An 18,786-nucleotide genomic window follows, 5' to 3' on the forward strand; every position below is an offset into this window, starting at 1 on the left:
AGTAAATATTTGCAGCACAGCACTACTGTAAATTGTTTTTCTCCCTATGCACAATTTAACCCCATACAACTTCTGCATTTAATAAAGATCTAAAGAATTGTTGTATTGTACAGAACGACTGATGAATGGGAGGAGACTTTCCCTGACTTGCCACCAACTTTGTGTTGTGCGTCTAAAAAAAACCCAAAACCCCCACAAACTGTCCAAGCAACATCTAAACAGTGGTTTAGAGGACAGGGTGTTACCACCAGTACATTTAGCATTTAATAGACAGTGCTTTAAAACCCTGTACAGAATTGGAATAGTAGTGTGGCTTTAGCTAGAAGGAGTAGTCCCAAATTTGTTTAAGTACCATGTTCAGTGTTGGTAGAGGACACACGTTTCTACTGCAGCCCCGATGGTAGTTGTATCAGACACATAATGGAGGTCCTCTGGGTAAGATGCACCACTGACCTTTTCTTGAATGAAAAACGTTATTTGGTAGCCCTGAGCAGTCCACACCAAAAACTGCTACATAGGTAAGTCTCTGCATTTTACCTAAAGCATGAAACAGTGTAAAACGAACTGTACAGTAAGTAAGTTGAGCGCATTAAACACCTTTGAAAGTTGAAATAAGGCACAGGACAGCTTCATGTGTTGATTAATTTTTATTACATAACATATAAACACCACTTTTTTTAAAGAAAAAAAAGCAAAGAATGACAGGTCTAGTTTAGTAGAACACAGTGTGGACTGGCACTAAATGAAAAGACCATGGATTTGATTCAGCCAGTAGAAGAGGTACAGAGTTCACTGCCAGTTGCAGCAGATTAAATCAGTGTGAAACCAATACTCAGTCCTGTTACAGAATACGTACTAGGTGTCTGTCCTGCAATCCTTTGTAATAAAGTATTTTATTAATCCTTAAATTCTTAAATCCTTAAATCTAGAATCCTTAAAAAGGATTCTAGAATTCATTATTTTAAAAAGGGTAGCTGCTTACTGTTTATTTAATTCTACATCTCTGAATCATCCTAGTTACGTAAATCAAGCATTCACCAGTAAATGCTTCAACAGAAGTGCAATTAAATATAAACAAAACCAGTAGAGGCCACTCACGAGCAGGTCAGGTTTCCATTTTGCTAAGCAAGTTAGGAATTTGACTGAAATCTCTTTACTAATCTCTACGTTGGGTCTGCAGGGCCTGAAAACATTGCATTTTAGTCTCAGCAGTCATGATAAGGAATGAGAGGCATCCTTAGGTATGCGCCCTGATCAGACTAATAGTCTCCATTAAAATGTTACTGCACACAAATGTCTCTAAATATGATGGGGACAGGGTTTCTGCCATTAATTTGTCTGTGCAGGTATTCAAGGATGCTTTCAATCCCTAAACCTCTGATCTAACACTGGTGAGGTCCTAGGAAGTCGTAAATTTGTGTTAATGGCATTGGTGGGTGGTGGGCGTTCTTGAACCTTTACAGCGTATTGACCAGTGTACTAGACGGAGGCACATAAACCACCCTTAACTGGTTACAGATGGATTAGGAGTGACTACAACACCCTAGTCTCTGTGCAGCCAGCTTTCTAAAGATTAGTCTTTTGCATCTTCACCTTTAGACCAGTTTTGCAGATTATTTTAGACATTAAGAGTGTTATTCTGATAGTTCCTGAACTTACTAAGTTTTGAAAGAGTGTTTTATCTACTTCGATTTTCCCCTTCTGGTCTGCAATCATGACAACTCACACTGACGGTGTAAATAACTCTTGTCTGCAGCACACTTAGAAGATAAAATGTACACAAACAGTGATAGCATATTCAGAAAGCTCCATCAGTATCACATTCTTCTAGAACTGATTGGCCTGATTCTGGTTTAGAGACTTAAGTAGCAGAAGGAAAAGATGTTTTATCCACTTTCTCCACCTATAAAGATCAATTTACATGTTGTGATTGGCAATAGACACACTGATTGGCCATGCTGGAGAACATTCACATTAGACCCGAGAACATCTGTTACAGAAGTCTCTTCATTCAAAAGCAGTTTTAAGAAAACTCACTTTTGGAAATAGATCTGTAGTAGACAGGACAAAACACATTTGTTTCAAGTCATGTAGCAGAAAAGTTACTACTGCAGGAATCTTCATTTTGTCAAATTCTGCCCCCTCATCTATGCAACGATCAGCATAGACTTTCAAAGGCAATCATACTTCACAGTTTCTCTAAAACATCTAGAAAGTCATTTCCTCTTCTATAATCAGAGCTTTTTTTTCTGTTATCAACTTGCCTACCCAACACATGATCAGAGTCACGTAAAGTTAAAATTAATTTGCTGCCAATTAAATATTGGTAACGATCAGCACAGGACTGGAAATTTAAACTTTCTGGGCAAGTTAAAATTACACACTTAGGAAATGGGAAGACATCCATTAACTTGTGCTCCAACTACTAGCACCCAGTACATACCATTCTTCCTCAATTACAAACTCTGAACCTAAAATTCCAAACCATTCAACTTAGTAAGGCCCAAATATCTTTCGTGATGATAGCCGCCTACATACACTACTGTGACTGAATACCTGCTAGCCAGCTAATCCATTCAGTGAAGGAGCGTGTCATACTTCAATGTCTCCTGTAGTTTGTATAAGTTTGTATATTCATATTAAATGGCTCAAGAAAACCCTTGGTTTAAGTCCCTCTCTAGCCAAAGAGAAAAGGTAAGAGCTACATCATTCAAGACGTGATTAAACCAGACTTTGACTTTTGATGTAAATCTACAAAGTAGAAAAAATACTGGAAAAGGAAAAAAAAAAATTGTCACAAGTTGTATGAAACTACAAAGTTGTAAAAGTTTTTAAAAGCATACAAAAGTTTTTTATTTGTTCCTGTTACGTCAACATCAGGATTTACCAAAATCTATATATCCTTGCATCATATTGCTAGATTGACAGCCAACTTTTCTACAAAAGTGTATGTATGAAGGTGTTTAGTTTCATCAGTCCCAGACTGTTACTAAAAAACTGTACATCTGAGTATTTAATGCTACGGACTTAATACTTGAACCCATCTGCCTGTGTTTAAAAAGATGTTCTTTCGTGTTTGCCTTACAGGTTAGAATGTCAATTTTCACTGAAGTTAGAGGTAAGATTTCAGATGTATTTTTTTTACACCAGATGCAAAAATTGCTTAAATATCCCCAAAGCAAAGGAATGAAAAGCATCTCAAGCTTCCACCAATGCTCTTGCATCCAAAAAGGACAACTTCCAAAATAATGCAGCATTGCAATGTGCTCTCCCCAAGAGTTCCCTCTCTGGATCCAGAACTGTTTCAGCAGAAGACACTAGGATCCTTCATTCCTCCAGTAGAACAGTGCACAGTGCATCCTCTGTATCAATCATTATTGAAGCTATTGCCCCATCATTGAACTCAAAAGATGTTCCTCCATCTACAACCATACAAGCATCCCAACAGCGGGAACGGACGCAGACTCTGCAAAAAATAAGTTTTCACAAAATAGTTTAAAAAGATGATGTATTTCACACAAGCACTTACCTTGAGCAATAAAGACTAGTTCTTGCACATTCCTCTGCATGGGTCAGCAGATGCACAAGCACACACAGGCACGGCTGGAGAAGAATTTAGCATGGTACTAAGCACTAGAATCCCCCGAGCCATCAGTACTTTGTATAGACTTGGCCAGGAGTCCAGAGAGTACTGAAGGGCTATTGCTCCAAGAGTCTGAGAACAGCCTGTAACACTTGATATTGAAAGCTGCAGTTTAGGTGTATTTTGTAAAGCAAGCTACTGATGATCCCATTTCATAGTGACTTACTTACTTTTTCACGTAAAAGTCTTCAATTCATGATTCTAATGTATGGTCTTCATGTTAAGTGGAGCATGCAGGTTCAGCTAGCAATGCTTAAGATTCAAATAATCTGGATATTAATATAGTCTATTTTGTTACATGAATCATTCAGAGACATAAGGAAAAGTAATTTCAACACAAAGTTGAAGGTCAGAATGATTGCCAAGCAACATCATAAATAGGTATTGCAGCAAATTACTGCCTATGTTAGAGTGTGACTGCTATATACTAAGCTAATAAATTTATATTTAAGCTTACACAATTTAAGGCAGCTCTTTCAGAGCTGGGCAAGACAGAATAAAGATACTAACCATCTCCACTTTCCTCTAAAAGAAAAACTAACGCAACCATTAGAATTCATCCTTTCACATATGTAGAAAGTGAGAACTCCTTAAGTAAAGAATTCTTCAAACTTTTTTCATATTGCTAGATGGGGACCAATAGTTACGCCAGAGCAGCTGCAAGACTGCAGTCTCACATGTGCTTCACTCTTTCTGACTTAGGCCTCGGTATAGGCGATGTTCTGACCTCCAAAATGTGATCAGCAATTACCCAGTGACTTAAATTTTCAGGAAGACCTATCTTTCACAAATATAAATAACTTGGAAGTATAGCCACAGTGTCAAAGCTTAATTGGCCTGTGCATCACTAAACAGCGAAGGCTGGACACTGCAGAAGAACATGGACACATCTTCCACTCCTTCATTTCACTCTGGGCAGCTACTACGTCAAAAAGGAGTAACAACAGCAACAGGGAGATGTCTAGTATCAAGAGCTGAAGATCAAGCCTATGACAGGGAGCAAATTCTCCTTTAAAAAGGAAAAATGGGCAGATCTCTCTCACAAGCATGCAGATATTTATAGCTCCAGTATAGTTTTTATAGTCTATCCCATGCCAAGGACTCTAAATAAAACAAGACTTAGTCCTGTAGAACCCATGGATGAAAACACAGTTACCTGCTCCTATTTTAACTTCTCCTTTTACTATCTCTCTTAAGATTTACTCATCCTTGCGAACTCCCAGATCCAAATGACTAAGAAGTAGTAAATGTTTAAAGACATGACACATGCACAGTGGACATCTAATATAATATTTAGTCCCAGTAGCCAGACAAGTCATTTATTGCTAGGTCAGAAAATGTTGTGATGTGGCTCAAAAGGTGCAGAATTTGGGTCTCCTTCAAGTCAGAGCTCCTTTAGATACTTGTTTTGATATAAAAAGTGAATTAACATTTAATTAATACCAAGATATTATATTGTTCTCAACAGTTATTCTGAACATATAACTAACAGTTTCAAGTGTTTATATTTGATTGTGGCAAGGCCCAGAAAAATCATAGAATCATCACAGAATCATTTAGGTTGGAAAAGACCTTTAAGATCATTGAGTCCAACTGTTAACCCAGAACTGCCAAGTCCACCATTGAACCATGTCCCTAAGCGCCACATCTACACATCTTTTAAATACCTTCACAGGTGATACTAAATCACTTCCTTGAGCAGCCTGTTCAGTGCTTGACAACTCTTTTGGTAAAGAATTTTTTCCTAATAGCCAATCTAAACCTCCCCTGGCATGAATGCCCCAAGTTAAAAAAACTGAATTACCAAATAATTTAGTTTGGAACGGTATCTAGTCCAACATTCCACTCGAAGCAGGCCTTACTTCAAAGACAGATTAGGTTGCTTAGGTCCTTGCCCAGCCAAGTTTTGAGTTTCTCCAAGGACAGCGATAGCACAATTCTCTGGGCAACCTGTTCTAATGCCTGACCATTCTCACTGTGACATTTTCGTTTTTTTATCAAAATCTTACGCCCTATAAAATCATGGCTGTTGCCTCATATTCTGCACTGAAAATGGTTTAACTCAGACTTCTCTGTAACCATCCACTGGTAGCTGAAAACAGCAACTGGATCCACCCACTTAGTCTTGTCTCCTCCATGCTAAACAAAAGCACCGCTTGAGTCTCTCCTTTACACACCAGATGTTTTGGCCCCCTAATCATCTCAATGGCCCTTTCCTGCACTGAGTCCAGTCTGTCAATGCCTGTGTCTCATACCAAGAGAAATGGCACACACCCAAAACTCAGAACAGTGAGGTTCTTTTATTTTGTAAGACTGTGCATGGATCAAACATTAAAAAGGCCTAACACAACTTAGATACATTTCCTTCCTGTTGTTATGAGGAGCCCCTCAAAACACCAACTGGATGTTGAAATTATTCAAGGGAAACTCCTGGATTACTCATACTTTGACAAATACACAGAATGAAGTAAGAGTTCAGTGACTGCTAGACCCAACACTTACTTTGAAGAAAAGCCACGCTGCTGGCTGCTTGAGAAAACGCGGTTTACAATTGGTTCTCGAATACTGAAAAGCATCTTTGGTTCTTCTGGACTGTAGAGCAAGGACTCATTGTAATCATTTGTTACTGTGAACAGAGAAATCAGCCATTAGTTTCTACAGAGCAGACCAGTTATTCTCAGAAATACACATTTCTCCAGGAAAGAACAGCTCCCCTACCAAGAGGGAATATTAAGCCTTGCCAGACGTTTAACAGCCTTCACCTGCAAAAAAAATTAATTTTAAAGAATATTCCTTTCAGTTCTATTGCATGATGAACACTCAACAGCTCTTTTAATGTGATTAAATATTAAGTGTCTCCAACCTTAGGAGAACCCAAATTCTCCTGGAGATCTATACATATGAAAGTCTACATAAGTGCTTTCATATCCAGTCAGATATTTTTTAACAAATGTGCCTAAATAATGTTTATAAGACTGATATTGCAAAAGTTCTAAAATATTGAAAGCAGTGCTGAGTATTAAAGAGTACAAACAAAAGATGAACTAGTCAAAGTTAGGATACCTTAAAGGAATCTTGCCTTTTTCACTAACCTTTTTGCACCAGTTCCATACTCAATGGCATATTCAAACTTCCATGCTTTTTAGCTGTTAAGCCAAGGGAAAGAACTCTGGTTAGACAGGTGTACCTTTATATAAACTTGGCCAGTAATGCCACACTGTTCACTCACCAATCTTTAGGATCTCTTCAACAGCTTGATGTGCTACCTTGTTAATATTATAGGACCTAGACAGAGAAGAAGTCTTGTTTGCTAAGCAATGCAATTTGGGAGAAAAACAAAAACAAAATAAAAAATCTTGCATACAGATGAAGAACTATGTTCAACATGAGGAAGAAAAAAAAAAAGAATGCTATTAAGTGTGAGGTGACATCAGTTTCTTTTAAAAATGCCTTCAATTAACTCTTGGTTTGACATTTACCCGTGGCTTTGTAAACCCTAATCTATTAAGTGAAGTCTTCAGGAAACAAGAGCACAATACACAGGATGTAGTCTCCTTATCAATAATCCTGCCTTAAAACCCCAATAACTGCTGATTTAAGTCTGCCTTAAAAAAAATGAAGCATGACAGTTCTACAGATTGTGTGTGTTCTTATCCCTTCTACCCACCTCTTGCTAATTAATTCCTTCTGTCAGTTCTCAATTTATAAGACCCAACACTTCTTTACAAATATTATGTCTCTTTGTCCATACCCTAAGGTGTGGGCTTGAATCTCATGAGAACTGGTGTATATAGAAAACAAATAGTCAGACCAGACACTTTTGCTTTGCCACATTTAGGTGCACATAAGATGAGCATAAAGCCTCAGTCTGAAACAAGTCTGAATTCCAGCAAAAGTCTTCCCCCTGTGCCCAGGCTCAAAAGGGATTAAGTACTAATCACAGCCTCTGTGCAGCAGTAGTACTGTGAACATCTCAGTTGCCCACATCTCAATACAGCTTAAAATCCTCAGTCCAGCACTTCTGTCATGCAGTCTAACACCTCGGACTGCAAGAGACATTCACTATACATCTGGCAAACTACAGAGATGCTGAGGGCAGCCATCAAGGAGCTCTCTCTTACACTTACTGCTTACCTGCAAGCCTGAGCAGATGCCAGCAAGAAGCTGAGATGCACAGTTTGAAACTCTTCTCCCTCTCAGCTAGATACCCTTTTATGCAAGTTTGGCAGCTGAAGGAAGCTGAAGGGCATTTAAATGCCTCAGTCAGAGCGGGTCTGAAATCCCAGAAGAGCCCCTAAAACACGGCCTAAGGAAGATCGCTCCACTAAGGTTTGGCTTCAGTTTACAGAAGTCCAACAGTTCACAATGATTAAGCCATGGAGATGGGCAACCCTGGAGTCTGGTGCCTGGTTCTGGGGTTGCTCAGTACACAGTGTATAAGCAAATGAAATGCATAACAACAGCACTGAAGTAAGACTGTACATTCCCAAGGTCCTGAACACTAGGAAAGTTCCCCATGCAGTCTGCCAATTTCATCCTTGGCAGCCTGCAGGACTAAGTAATGCTGACCGAATACAAAACAATGAATTACAATAACGAGGAAAACCCAGTAACCATGGTTACATCATGAATATTCATTTTCAAATTTCATTAAAAGCTTCAGTTTTAGTTATTCTTAGCCTGACACATAAATCCAGGGCCTGTTGTATAACTTTAAAGTATAAGCATAACCAGATTTCCAAATAAGAGGCTGTCAATGTACATGTCTCTCACATCTCAAAACTAAACTGATGAGACTCACACGCAGTACTCCAGCTTGTTTAAACCAAGTTAATTTACTCCTTTGATTATGCTAGCACAGCTCTGCTTAGATATGCCTGTCTTTGTTTAAGGGGACTATTTTGGCAAAAAGACTGTGCCCTTTCAATTCAGTTTGAAAGAAGCATGAGGCTTGGAAGGAGAATGGACAGGGGTTGGAACTAGAACATCTTTAGGGCCCCTTCCTACCCAGCTCCCAAACCATTCTATGATACTACGAGAACACCTAACACTGTTTCCAAGCACATATTTTCTCATTCTTCTTAGAGCTTAGATTTTTATACTGAGCTTTCTGAGCTATTTCATCTAACCATCTTAATTCTAGCCAACAAGAGTAGTTCAAAGATCCCCCAATACGCTCTGCAAGTCCAAGCAGAATCTCTTTCAGTCGTCACCCCCAACCATTCAATTCCATGTGTGACATGCATCCTTCACCAAAATTACACCTAAGGTAAACATCTGTCTCAATGGCTCAGCTCCTCACCCTTTCAATTCTTTTCTCCATACCTACAAGTGAGGGGTACTCTGCTCTTCTCATTCACCTGAGCTTTGAACCATACTGACAGTGAAAATATTTGGACATAACTGACATGCAATGACCTACTCATAGACCTACTCATAGTATGAGTGTCAGTATGGATAAAATGCTTAAACAAAATAGGTCCATCTAGCTTATTGGAAGCAGCATTTTATATGAAAAGCAACAACATTTACTTACCATGCTTTTGATCCAGTTCCAGTACACACATTAAGCCCTGAACTCTTCTGTTTTTCCCAAGGACCATCATCAACTGATATCTCATAATAGGAGGCCCTATGAAGCGAGAATTTAAAACTGGGTTTGCAGGACTTAAAGTTCTCCCTGAATAAGACAGAACACACAGCCTTATCAGGCACATAAAAATTTAGAGGGGCTAGTTTCAAATCTGGATGACAATTTCACAGGCTTTGAACAGTGTTTCCGATTTAGCAGACATTTTTTATTCGCTGTTTTGCAGCATGAACTTTTAGGTAGTTCTTCTACAGCAACTTTTCATATTAAATTATGCACAAAGAACTCTGGTTCATCTGCGAATAGCTTCATATACAAGCAGGGTTTGCTGGACTTACAAACGAAACTACAAATACATTAGTTTCCTTGTATAACTGTTGAACTATTGAAAAACTGTGTTTATGCTGGGATTGAGTCTCATAAAATTACATCAGGGAACACTAAGAGGTAAGGCACTCCAACATCAGTAAGTAATAGCATAGCTTCAAGCTGAATTCTTGATCACTGCAGTAATTAAAAATCCACTGTGATTCTTCACAAACAGTTTTAGTTCTACAACAGTCAGCAGGCTTACATTTCGCCCCAGGGCAAATTCTTCCTAAAACTGTAGCAAGCCTTGCGGCACAATCATCATTCTGCACAGTATGCATACATCATGCTAATGTTAAGCCTAGAGAGACCAGACAGTCTCCCTCCATAAGCTTCAAAACACTCAGGGGTACATTTATGATCTAAAGTTATTCATGTTCATAGTGCCTAATTCAAACAGTATGATACAGTCTTCAGATTAATAGATACTCTCTTAGAAAAACACCATATTCACTGTGTTCAGCATACCTGAGTTTCATCTTCCTTGGTAAAAGGACCTTACTGAGCTGTTTTAGGTGATCAGTGTTTCCGTCTGGATCAACTAGGAATACACCTCTGGAGTATTTGGTGTCAAACAGTTTTAGACTCTCGGTAACTAAGGGCATTTTATGTACTCACTCTTGAGAAGATGGGAAGATGAAAGAACTGGAAGCAAATTAAGAACACAGGTGCACAGCTTGATTGAGTTTAAGACAATTTTTGCAAGCTGGGTATGAAAGGTGGGTTTTTTTCCTTCCATTTCCCTGTTTCCTTAACTGACATGAAGAGTAGGACTTTGGAAGAAGCACCTAGAGTCTTTTTGTCTTAAGACACAACAGACTCGTGTATCTGAACTTTACAGAGGATTCATCTGTGTGACATCATTACTTAAGTCTTCCAGTGTAAGGTCCTGTTAACACATATTTATTACTAGAGATTTGTTCCTCCAGGCATTGTGTTCCTCAGTGCTTCTCAAATATACTGGAACCAAAAAGCGCAATATATGTGTGACACTCAGAAGCAGAGGGCTATTATAAAGAGTTGAAAAGCAACTTTGTGTTCCTCTATCACTATATGTTAAAGAAACTCTTTAGATTCTTAGTAAAATTAGGTTCAATTTAGTAGAACGAAATTTGTATCTTTTTGAGACTAATTCCTTTGGCCAATCTGAAGCTACAGTCCAGATGGAAGATAGAGCACTCATGGAATATTTATACTGTTTCCAGCAGAAATCACGGTGTCCCAGGCACTGTACAAATACGAGAAGATGTTACTCTCTTATGTTTTGGGTTTGTTTTTTTTTTTTTAATTAGATACAGGGAAAAGGGATATAAAAGACAAGTAAAAGTTTGGCCAAATCCTGACCAAAGATTATGTTTTAACTCCTCTCCCACAGCCCCAGTCACATTCCCCGCTTCTTGTTGTCATTTGGCTGGCAGAAATATACTGATCTTCAGGATAAAAAGGACAGTCAAAGGTATCCTGGATAATGCAGTACCAGAATTTGAAACTTTAAGAAACTAGTTTCTTAAAACAAGGAAATCAGTGTTTTCCCACAATAACAAAGCTGATGGTGAAGGCAGGCTGATACCTTTGCCTCTAATAAGAGAGGCAGGGCAAAGAAGTCATGCTTAAAGCTATTTCTGCTTGGTCACGCTAAAAGCTTATGAACATATATTTAAGAAGAGATGCAGGAGAGAAGACAGTTTAAGGACAGGTATTTAAATCTTCAGTTCACTGTAAAGATAGTAACTGGAAGGCATTTAGTTACGCAAGAACTAACCAGGAAAGGAGTAAAACGATGAAGAGGAAAGAAAAAAAGCCAGGAATCATGAAAGGTGAATGACTGGCTAGACAAAAAGGTGGAAAATCAGATACCAACATCACTGCACTTACATGTCTGAAAATACACTTTGTAATCAGCAACAATAAAATCAGCGTTATGCATTCATGGACTAGAACTGAAATTTGACAGCAAAGATAACCCATCACTGATTGTCCATTGCAACGTTATAGAAAAAAACTAAGTCAATTGTGTCTTGCTGCAACAACAAACAATTAAACATACCTGGATGAAAGAGATTCCCCAATGAAGACTTCATTGAGTGCTCTCACTGGTAAAAGATGTGGACCAGAGATGTCAGATCCTGCAGGTATTTAATATCAGTTTTGAATTACAGCTCTAAAACCCAAATTTTCAAGAACAATTCACAACTCATTGGAGGACACACTCTGCTACCTGGGTTTCTATCCTAGACCTAAGGCTTCATCTTCCTCAAGGACTCAATTTTTCACTGATTTAGTCTGTAACCAGTCACTGTCCTTTTACTGGAGACTAGCAATATTTGGACCAAGGTCAATAAGGCAATGACACTTATGTTCAGACACTGCTTTCCCCTCACAGGCAAGCAGACAGACTGAAGCCCTCTCTGCTGTGAGTCACTCTTCCAGCCTAGTTAAATTCACCGACAGTGATGTAACAGACATTTCTGATAAAATTCAAAGAATTTGGCTTTATACCACTGGGTAATTAAGGGGGATTCACAAATTGTTCACGTTGACTAAGGATTTCTAAGTGAGGAAGTGCAGTGCTAGACACAGGTTAAGGACAGAATCATGCATCTTCAACCCATCATAAAGAAAACAGTCAGAAGTGTCTGATGACTGAAGCATTACCCAGGGAGAGATTCTAACCCCTAATTTCTCATTTGCTTGCTGGCAGTCTCTGAACATCTTTTTCAATTGTGAAGTAACCTACCTCGAACGTAGCACAAGTTAAGAGCACACATGAATGCCTGCACTTTTAGCGTGCAACAGCTAGACGTGGTAACATGTTCATATGGTAACCTCAAGCAACTATAGTAAGCCTATGAGACAGCACTTTAAAAAAATCTCAGGTACTTTGCCAGCAAATAATACTATCAAAAATATCTCTAAATTACATGTTAATATCTAAAACGGGTTCTAAAGTGTACCATCCAGAATAAACAGAGAAACAAAAAACACTCCCTTCTAAAAAGCCTTAACCTGGGCCTTCAGCTAACGAGAGCTATCTCTCCCTGCCTGTCAAATACAGCAACCAGACTTCAAATACTTCAGCTCTTACAAATCTTCACCTCCTACTACAAGTTACCATAGCAAAATGATTATATTGTCAGATTTTAACCTACTTTGATCCTGGAATCTTTCATTTATGTGAGCCCTGCTGTGTTGCTCTTGGCTTAGCTGCTGTTCATGTAAGTCTACAGGGGTTGGGTTAATACCAGTTCCTTCAAGATACAGTCGGATTCTTTGTCGCCACTGCCACCTTAGAAAGGAGAAAGAAGTTGGTATCAGTAGCTGAAATATTCATTACAGAATTAGGAACACAGTCTTCGCTCTCAAATCAGAGCACCTTTAGAGTAGAAGTTAAATATATTCAAAGTCACGTTTCAAGTTTTATAGTTCCACTATAATTTCTAAATTTAGAAAGTTAATCATACTAAAATGTAAATAGCTTACACTTACTGATTTGCTACCTAATATTTTTTGTATGTGTAAAGTAAGACATTATAGATAACAACTCATCTTTTTAGGCATGTGATCCTAACTCACAAATTAATGATTGACACAGTGATTTTGAGAACAAGCTCTCAGGAATTTATACAGCAATACATGCTGTATTTTTACCATCTTTTGTTTCGATCTGCAGATGTCCAGAAAAGCAGCTCTATCCACCCCTTCATACATAAGGGCCACACATATCCTTTCATTTTAAGGAACTCTCCTAGCCTAGGAACTGTAGGATGCTTAAGAGGAATTCAAATGAAGAAAAAGAAGATATGAAAGGCATTCTTCCTTAAGCTGTTACAACTTTCAGACTTTTTTCCTAGAGGACGTATCAATTCCTTTTTCCTCTTACAATTTAGAGATTATATAAAACAAATTAGTAATAGTAGCTTTGATCAAGAAAGCAAATCACAAGGGAGTGTTATAACCACATCTTTTCCCAGTTCATACCATTGATACCTGGGTGACAGTAACCAGCTTACATGTTTCCTGAAATTACAACAAGACTTAAGAGCTTCGTATGACTACATTTCTAGTTTTTCCTCATTGCCATCCTTGTAGAGCCTCATTCAAGACATCCTTAGTATAACTACCTATCTGCCCTTAAATTCCAAGTATGGTTTTAGGTAGTCAGGCAGACAGCATGCAATGAGTATCATTATGCTACCCTCCTTAGAGTAATCATGCTAGAACATGTCAAAACCCCTACCAAATTAGAAAATGTGACTGTACCCCTATTATACCCCTATTCTGAGATCCTGTTACACCACTGACCATAAAAAAAAGCAAACATGGGTAGTCGGATATAGTTTTGTCCTTTATAAATCAATAATGTTGGTATTTTTCATGGGACTACAATGTAAGTGCTTACACAGACTGTTGCACTGACTGACACCTTAAGGATAAGAGCCATCAGAAGCTCTTCCAGACAGGCTGATCCAGTTACACATGTATTTTAAAGCTTCCTTAGGGCCAAATGAGAACTGCCAAGTGAAACACCTGCTGAGGTCCTTGCTTAGGAATATCAGTTCCTATTGTTCTGGAAAAATAACCAGGGAGATCCCTTTTGTTTCTTTCTTGGTGAGGTTTCAGCTCCACAACGAGACACAACAGGAACATCAGCAACAAAAATAGAACAGGGCATCCAACAAAACATTGTAAGTACTTAGCTAACCAAGGAAGGTTAAATGTATTAGCACTACCAACTTTACCTTAAGCAACTTTGCATGATGGAGAGTTAAAAGCTTCTGTTTTCTGAGTGTCAGAATACGGAGCTGAAAGTTTTATCTCTTGGAAGTTTATTTAGCAAAACCTGTTGAAACCCCTTCCGTTATTTATAATCAATCCCAATTACTGTATTTACCTCATTTCAGAACTCTTCTATGGCACAAATACGCTTCAAGATACAAATCAAATATGCTAGAAGTATAAACAAAACCTAATTGCAGTATATTTTCACATTAATTACTTATTTCTGTTTGATGGTTTGCCTTCATGAAAGTATTCTGACATATTAATACACCACAAATCAATGTCTCTTTTTAAAGTTTTTATCAACTGTCCTTTATTAGTATTTGTGGATAACTGGCTAGCTGAAAAGGGTCACATAGACATAGTCCAGCTGGCTGGACAAAAATGCACATGGCTCTCAGCTTATCTGAAGTAAAGCAAAAATACACTATCGTTGGCTGTCCTTGTTACACAATAGCAGGAGATTGCGGTGGGAAAAGAATGTTACAGGTGGGAACAGATAACTACAGAAGAGAAACTAGGGGCGGGCTTGGTATTTAGGCAACTAACCAATAATGAGCTTAACTTTTGTAATATGTATGAGCTAATTATAACAAGGCATAAAAGGTGACTGTAAGGCACAATAAACGAAGTCTGCTGATCACTCATATTGAGTGACTGTGTCTTCCCTCCGTCGCAACAAGTATTTGTTTATATTTATTTATTTATAATATCTATATGTAATAAATTATCCTTTATTTAGTATGTCCTTTAAAATTCAGCTTGCTTCTTAATTCAGTTCAGATTCTTCTATTTTAAAGAGTATCTAGTACGGAAAATATCAAGCCATCTTCAGCATAACTAACCTGTTAATAAAATTTAAGCCACTTTACCTTAATCACCAAAACCACAGATGCAACACACTGGCCATTTCCCACTCATATAGGCTTCACTAGCTTTTATTAGTATGGCCCATCACTGTACTACATATGCTTTCAAGTCTTAAAATATGTAAACCAAGAGATCCTTTAAAAGAATGCAGTTCCTCATTTATGAATTTGCTAAGTCAGAAAAAAAAAATTCTTGAAGGTCATAATAAAAGTCTTTTTGCTGGAACTGGGAGTCAGTTTTGTCCTTTGTATTCCAACTTCACTCTTGACCACAAACCCACTTTTCAACAAGGCAAACATCTGCAGAGAATACACAATTTGAGGCATTAAAGTTTTACTAAGCATTGTCTGCTCCTTAGGAATGGCACATCATTAAGTAAGTATTTTAGAGCCATAATATGTTCTGGAAAACCAAAGATCAGTGAATCCTACCTGAACTCACCACGATAAAGCTTCTGCAGTGCTTCAGGAAACGAGTGTGTATACCTCACAGGCAAGCACAAGTGACCCTCTGATCTGACAGCAAAAAGGAAAATGAAAACAACAGTATAACTACTAAGATTTGGTACCTTTAAAAAACAAAACAAATCAAACATCTCTTTCTGTTACATAAAGCAAAGCTATACTCCAACCGTTATGAATGTATACCATTCTTATGTAACAGCACATCAACAATACACCTCTTTCAGCTCCTAGGGTGTGTCTGAGTGAGACATAGGATATTCCTCCCACATTTCCCCTAAAATCTGGCTGTTCAGCTAGTAATCCTACAGGAATATGTAGGTACTAACATAATTCCTGTCACTATAGCTCTAGGCAAGGAATTCAAGCCTAATAAACTTTGCAGGTCAGAAGGAAAATTTCCTCCATTTACACACAAGTTAGTGACAGGAGACAGGTAAGCAACATGCCTAAGATCAAATGAATCTTGTAACAAGGCCAGAAGACTAAACACTGCTCCCCTTTCATGAGTGATATTTGATAACTTGAAGGCATTTGTTATTTGAACCCTGCTATTCAGGCTTGATACTGTAGAATATCTATTCACAGCATTTGAAAAGTTTTGGAAGAGGAGTAAGGTATGGAAGGAATTAAAACTTTTGGCCACCACTTTCTTATCCATTAAGACTAAATCAAGTGGTAGTATTAAAAGAAGAAGCCCAAATCTAGAAATCTCAGCAGACAGAGCCTTGGTGAATTCTAAGTTTTACTTGCAATCCATTTGAAGGTTATACCAAGCAGGCAGTACTAATACACTGCATCCACCTGCCCAAATCAATCTTATGGCTAGGTGGATGCGATTTGTGTGGAGTTTATAATAGGACAACTAAATGCCATTAATTGGCTGAGGAGACTGCGTCCTCTGCAGTATGATATGGCTTACATGAAGAAACCATAACAAATCTCATCTGGGGACCTATCGGATTTCCAGTAGGATCCACCTTCTTCATAAAGAAACCAAGTTTCTGTGTGTTAAGGCACCACACTTTATTTTTAAGTCCCTCTTCCTGTCTCTGTGCTATACCTAGCCTCTAGCCTCAAACTTCTGGTTAGTAATACAAGTTAACTAGCTGCAAGTGCTGTTACACTTCTCTGTGAGAACAGCTGTGGCAGTTAAACAGTCATGCTTACCCAATACTACTTAATGTCCTCTCAGATGAGACAGGACAACTCATTGTGGAGACTTTTCTAATAAAACAACAGGTTCACTTGATATTTACAATCCACTAAAATAGACATCTGCACTACCAAATGATACAGGTACACTTCATGCATGATGAAAACAGAGGCATATTTTGCCTGATAGTAAATAAAGCACTGCTTTCCCAAATGTGTTTTTACCTTTCAGGATCAGTATTTACTCCAATAACTGGTTTAAATTTATCGAAGACCTTACTAGCTGCCAACAACATTGTACCATCACCTATAGAAAAAGCAAAACGAAAGTTAAATTTCATTTCACATTCTAATATCCCAAACAAAATAATCTCACATGTACTGCAGCATTACCACTACCTGCTTTTATATCAACAGCTGATGAGGTAAGCTGCACAAGACCAAAATGGGACCACAAAACTACTGACACCTTTCAAAGCAGAGTACTGACAAATGAATTCAAGATAGCAAATGCGACTGGAAAAAGTGCAACTTATCTGACAGCTACACATGCCTAGGCAACTTAATTTGGCAGAAGCAGGTTTGGAAAGAGATTTATGGAAATTTCTGTACATTTATCAGCTGGTAAGAGAAACTCTTGAAGAAAATAAATTTGGAAAGTATTGCTAATTAAAGCCACAGGAGAGAGGAAACAATGCCAAATTTTACTGGGAATCACAGGAGAACAACAAATACTTTAGCTCCATCTCAGCTGTTGTCCTAGAAGGCACTATTTAAAGGTCTTATTTGGCCCCAAATAGGCACACTTGGAAAAGAAGTCTTTAATAAAACTGGTGAAGTAGAAATCTTTAAATGTCCCTTGTTTCTTCAGATATTGGTATTCTTTCCTCTCTGTTAAACAGGAGAACTATAACCTGATGATTCAGTCACTGCACCCAGATACAAACTCTGAAAAGTGCAGATGATGTATCACTTCCCAGCTGCTTGCCTCATAACCATGACAAATGTTGACACAGCCAAATCAGCACTTCATCTCCAGCTTAGAGGAATTTTTTGAAACCTACAGGGGTATATGAGGATGCCTCAGGAATATACACGTATCCCATTATACCCACCCTCTGTGGTAATCAGTAGCTAAGGGCAAAGTGGACCACTGGGGAGGAGAGAAAGGCAAAGCAGTGGTCAAGTCTAGCTGCCACGGATGACAGATCCACAGAGCCCAACAACACTCTGCAGCAATTTGCAGCAAATCACAACGATCACAGAATGAACTGCTGTGATCTCATGTTAAAAGCAAGCAATCAGGTTAATTGCTCTGTTGGTTCATTTTAAAAGGTTTAACCAGTGGCACAGGCTCCTCAGAAGTCGCATACTTTTTCTTGTACCATCCAACTAGATACTCCAGTTACTGGAATTAAGTAAAAGTACGAAAGACAGTTTGGGCAAAGGGAGGAAGCAGTAGTATGCTAGTCTCCACCTCACACACCAAAAAACAAAGAATAGAGTTTAGTGCTCTGTATAATCACAAGACAGCAAGCATTTTATCCTCTTTAGCTGAAACCTGTAATAAATTCCACAGTTTACACTGTTTTACACAAGACAATTGAACATTTCCAAAGAGGCCATGCACTAGGATTCACTCCCCAGTGCTACAGTTTTAGAGAGGATGGTCCCAACCACTGCATTTCATCATATTTCCTGACAACTAAATAAGCAACTTGTTTTCCAAAAGTGCTCCAGATGCTTCACCCACTTCAAAATATTTTTGAAAAAATGTATCTGTGAAAACATCCTGAAACAAATACTGTCATAAAGTCCTACCTCCTGCTGATATAACAGCATCTGCCCACCGAACCGTCTCTTCATTATATTCTCGACGCTTAACAAGACGAACTTCTATCCTCTCGTTCCTATAAAGT

General features: G+C 38.3%; 1 protein-coding gene across 4 annotated transcripts in view; it reads right to left on the minus strand.

The window, feature by feature from the left end:
- Positions 1-632: 632 nt before the first annotated feature.
- NADK2 (NAD kinase 2, mitochondrial) overlaps positions 633-18,786 on the minus strand; it is a 34,960-nt gene continuing 16,806 nt past the window's right edge. The window contains exons 3-12 of one of the 4 annotated variants that reach the window (XM_055699697.1): positions 18,689-18,777; positions 17,093-17,174; positions 15,683-15,766; positions 12,752-12,888; positions 11,650-11,728; positions 9,180-9,323; positions 6,873-6,928; positions 6,736-6,789; positions 6,146-6,269; positions 633-3,466 (exon numbers count right to left, since the gene is read on the minus strand). In XM_055699697.1, the coding sequence (XP_055555672.1) occupies positions 3,328-3,466; positions 6,146-6,269; positions 6,736-6,789; positions 6,873-6,928; positions 9,180-9,323; positions 11,650-11,728; positions 12,752-12,888; positions 15,683-15,766; positions 17,093-17,174; positions 18,689-18,777 (988 nt within the window). In that variant the 3' untranslated portion in view covers positions 633-3,327. The remainder of the gene's footprint in view (positions 3,467-6,145; positions 6,270-6,735; positions 6,790-6,872; positions 6,929-9,179; positions 9,324-11,649; positions 11,729-12,751; positions 12,889-15,682; positions 15,767-17,092; positions 17,175-18,688; positions 18,778-18,786) is intronic. The other 3 variants (XM_055699698.1, XM_055699699.1, XM_055699700.1) reach the window with 3 other exon arrangements.

This window comes from Falco cherrug, chromosome Z (genome assembly GCF_023634085.1).
Source record: "Falco cherrug isolate bFalChe1 chromosome Z, bFalChe1.pri, whole genome shotgun sequence".
NCBI classification, from domain to species: domain Eukaryota; kingdom Metazoa; phylum Chordata; class Aves; order Falconiformes; family Falconidae; genus Falco; species Falco cherrug.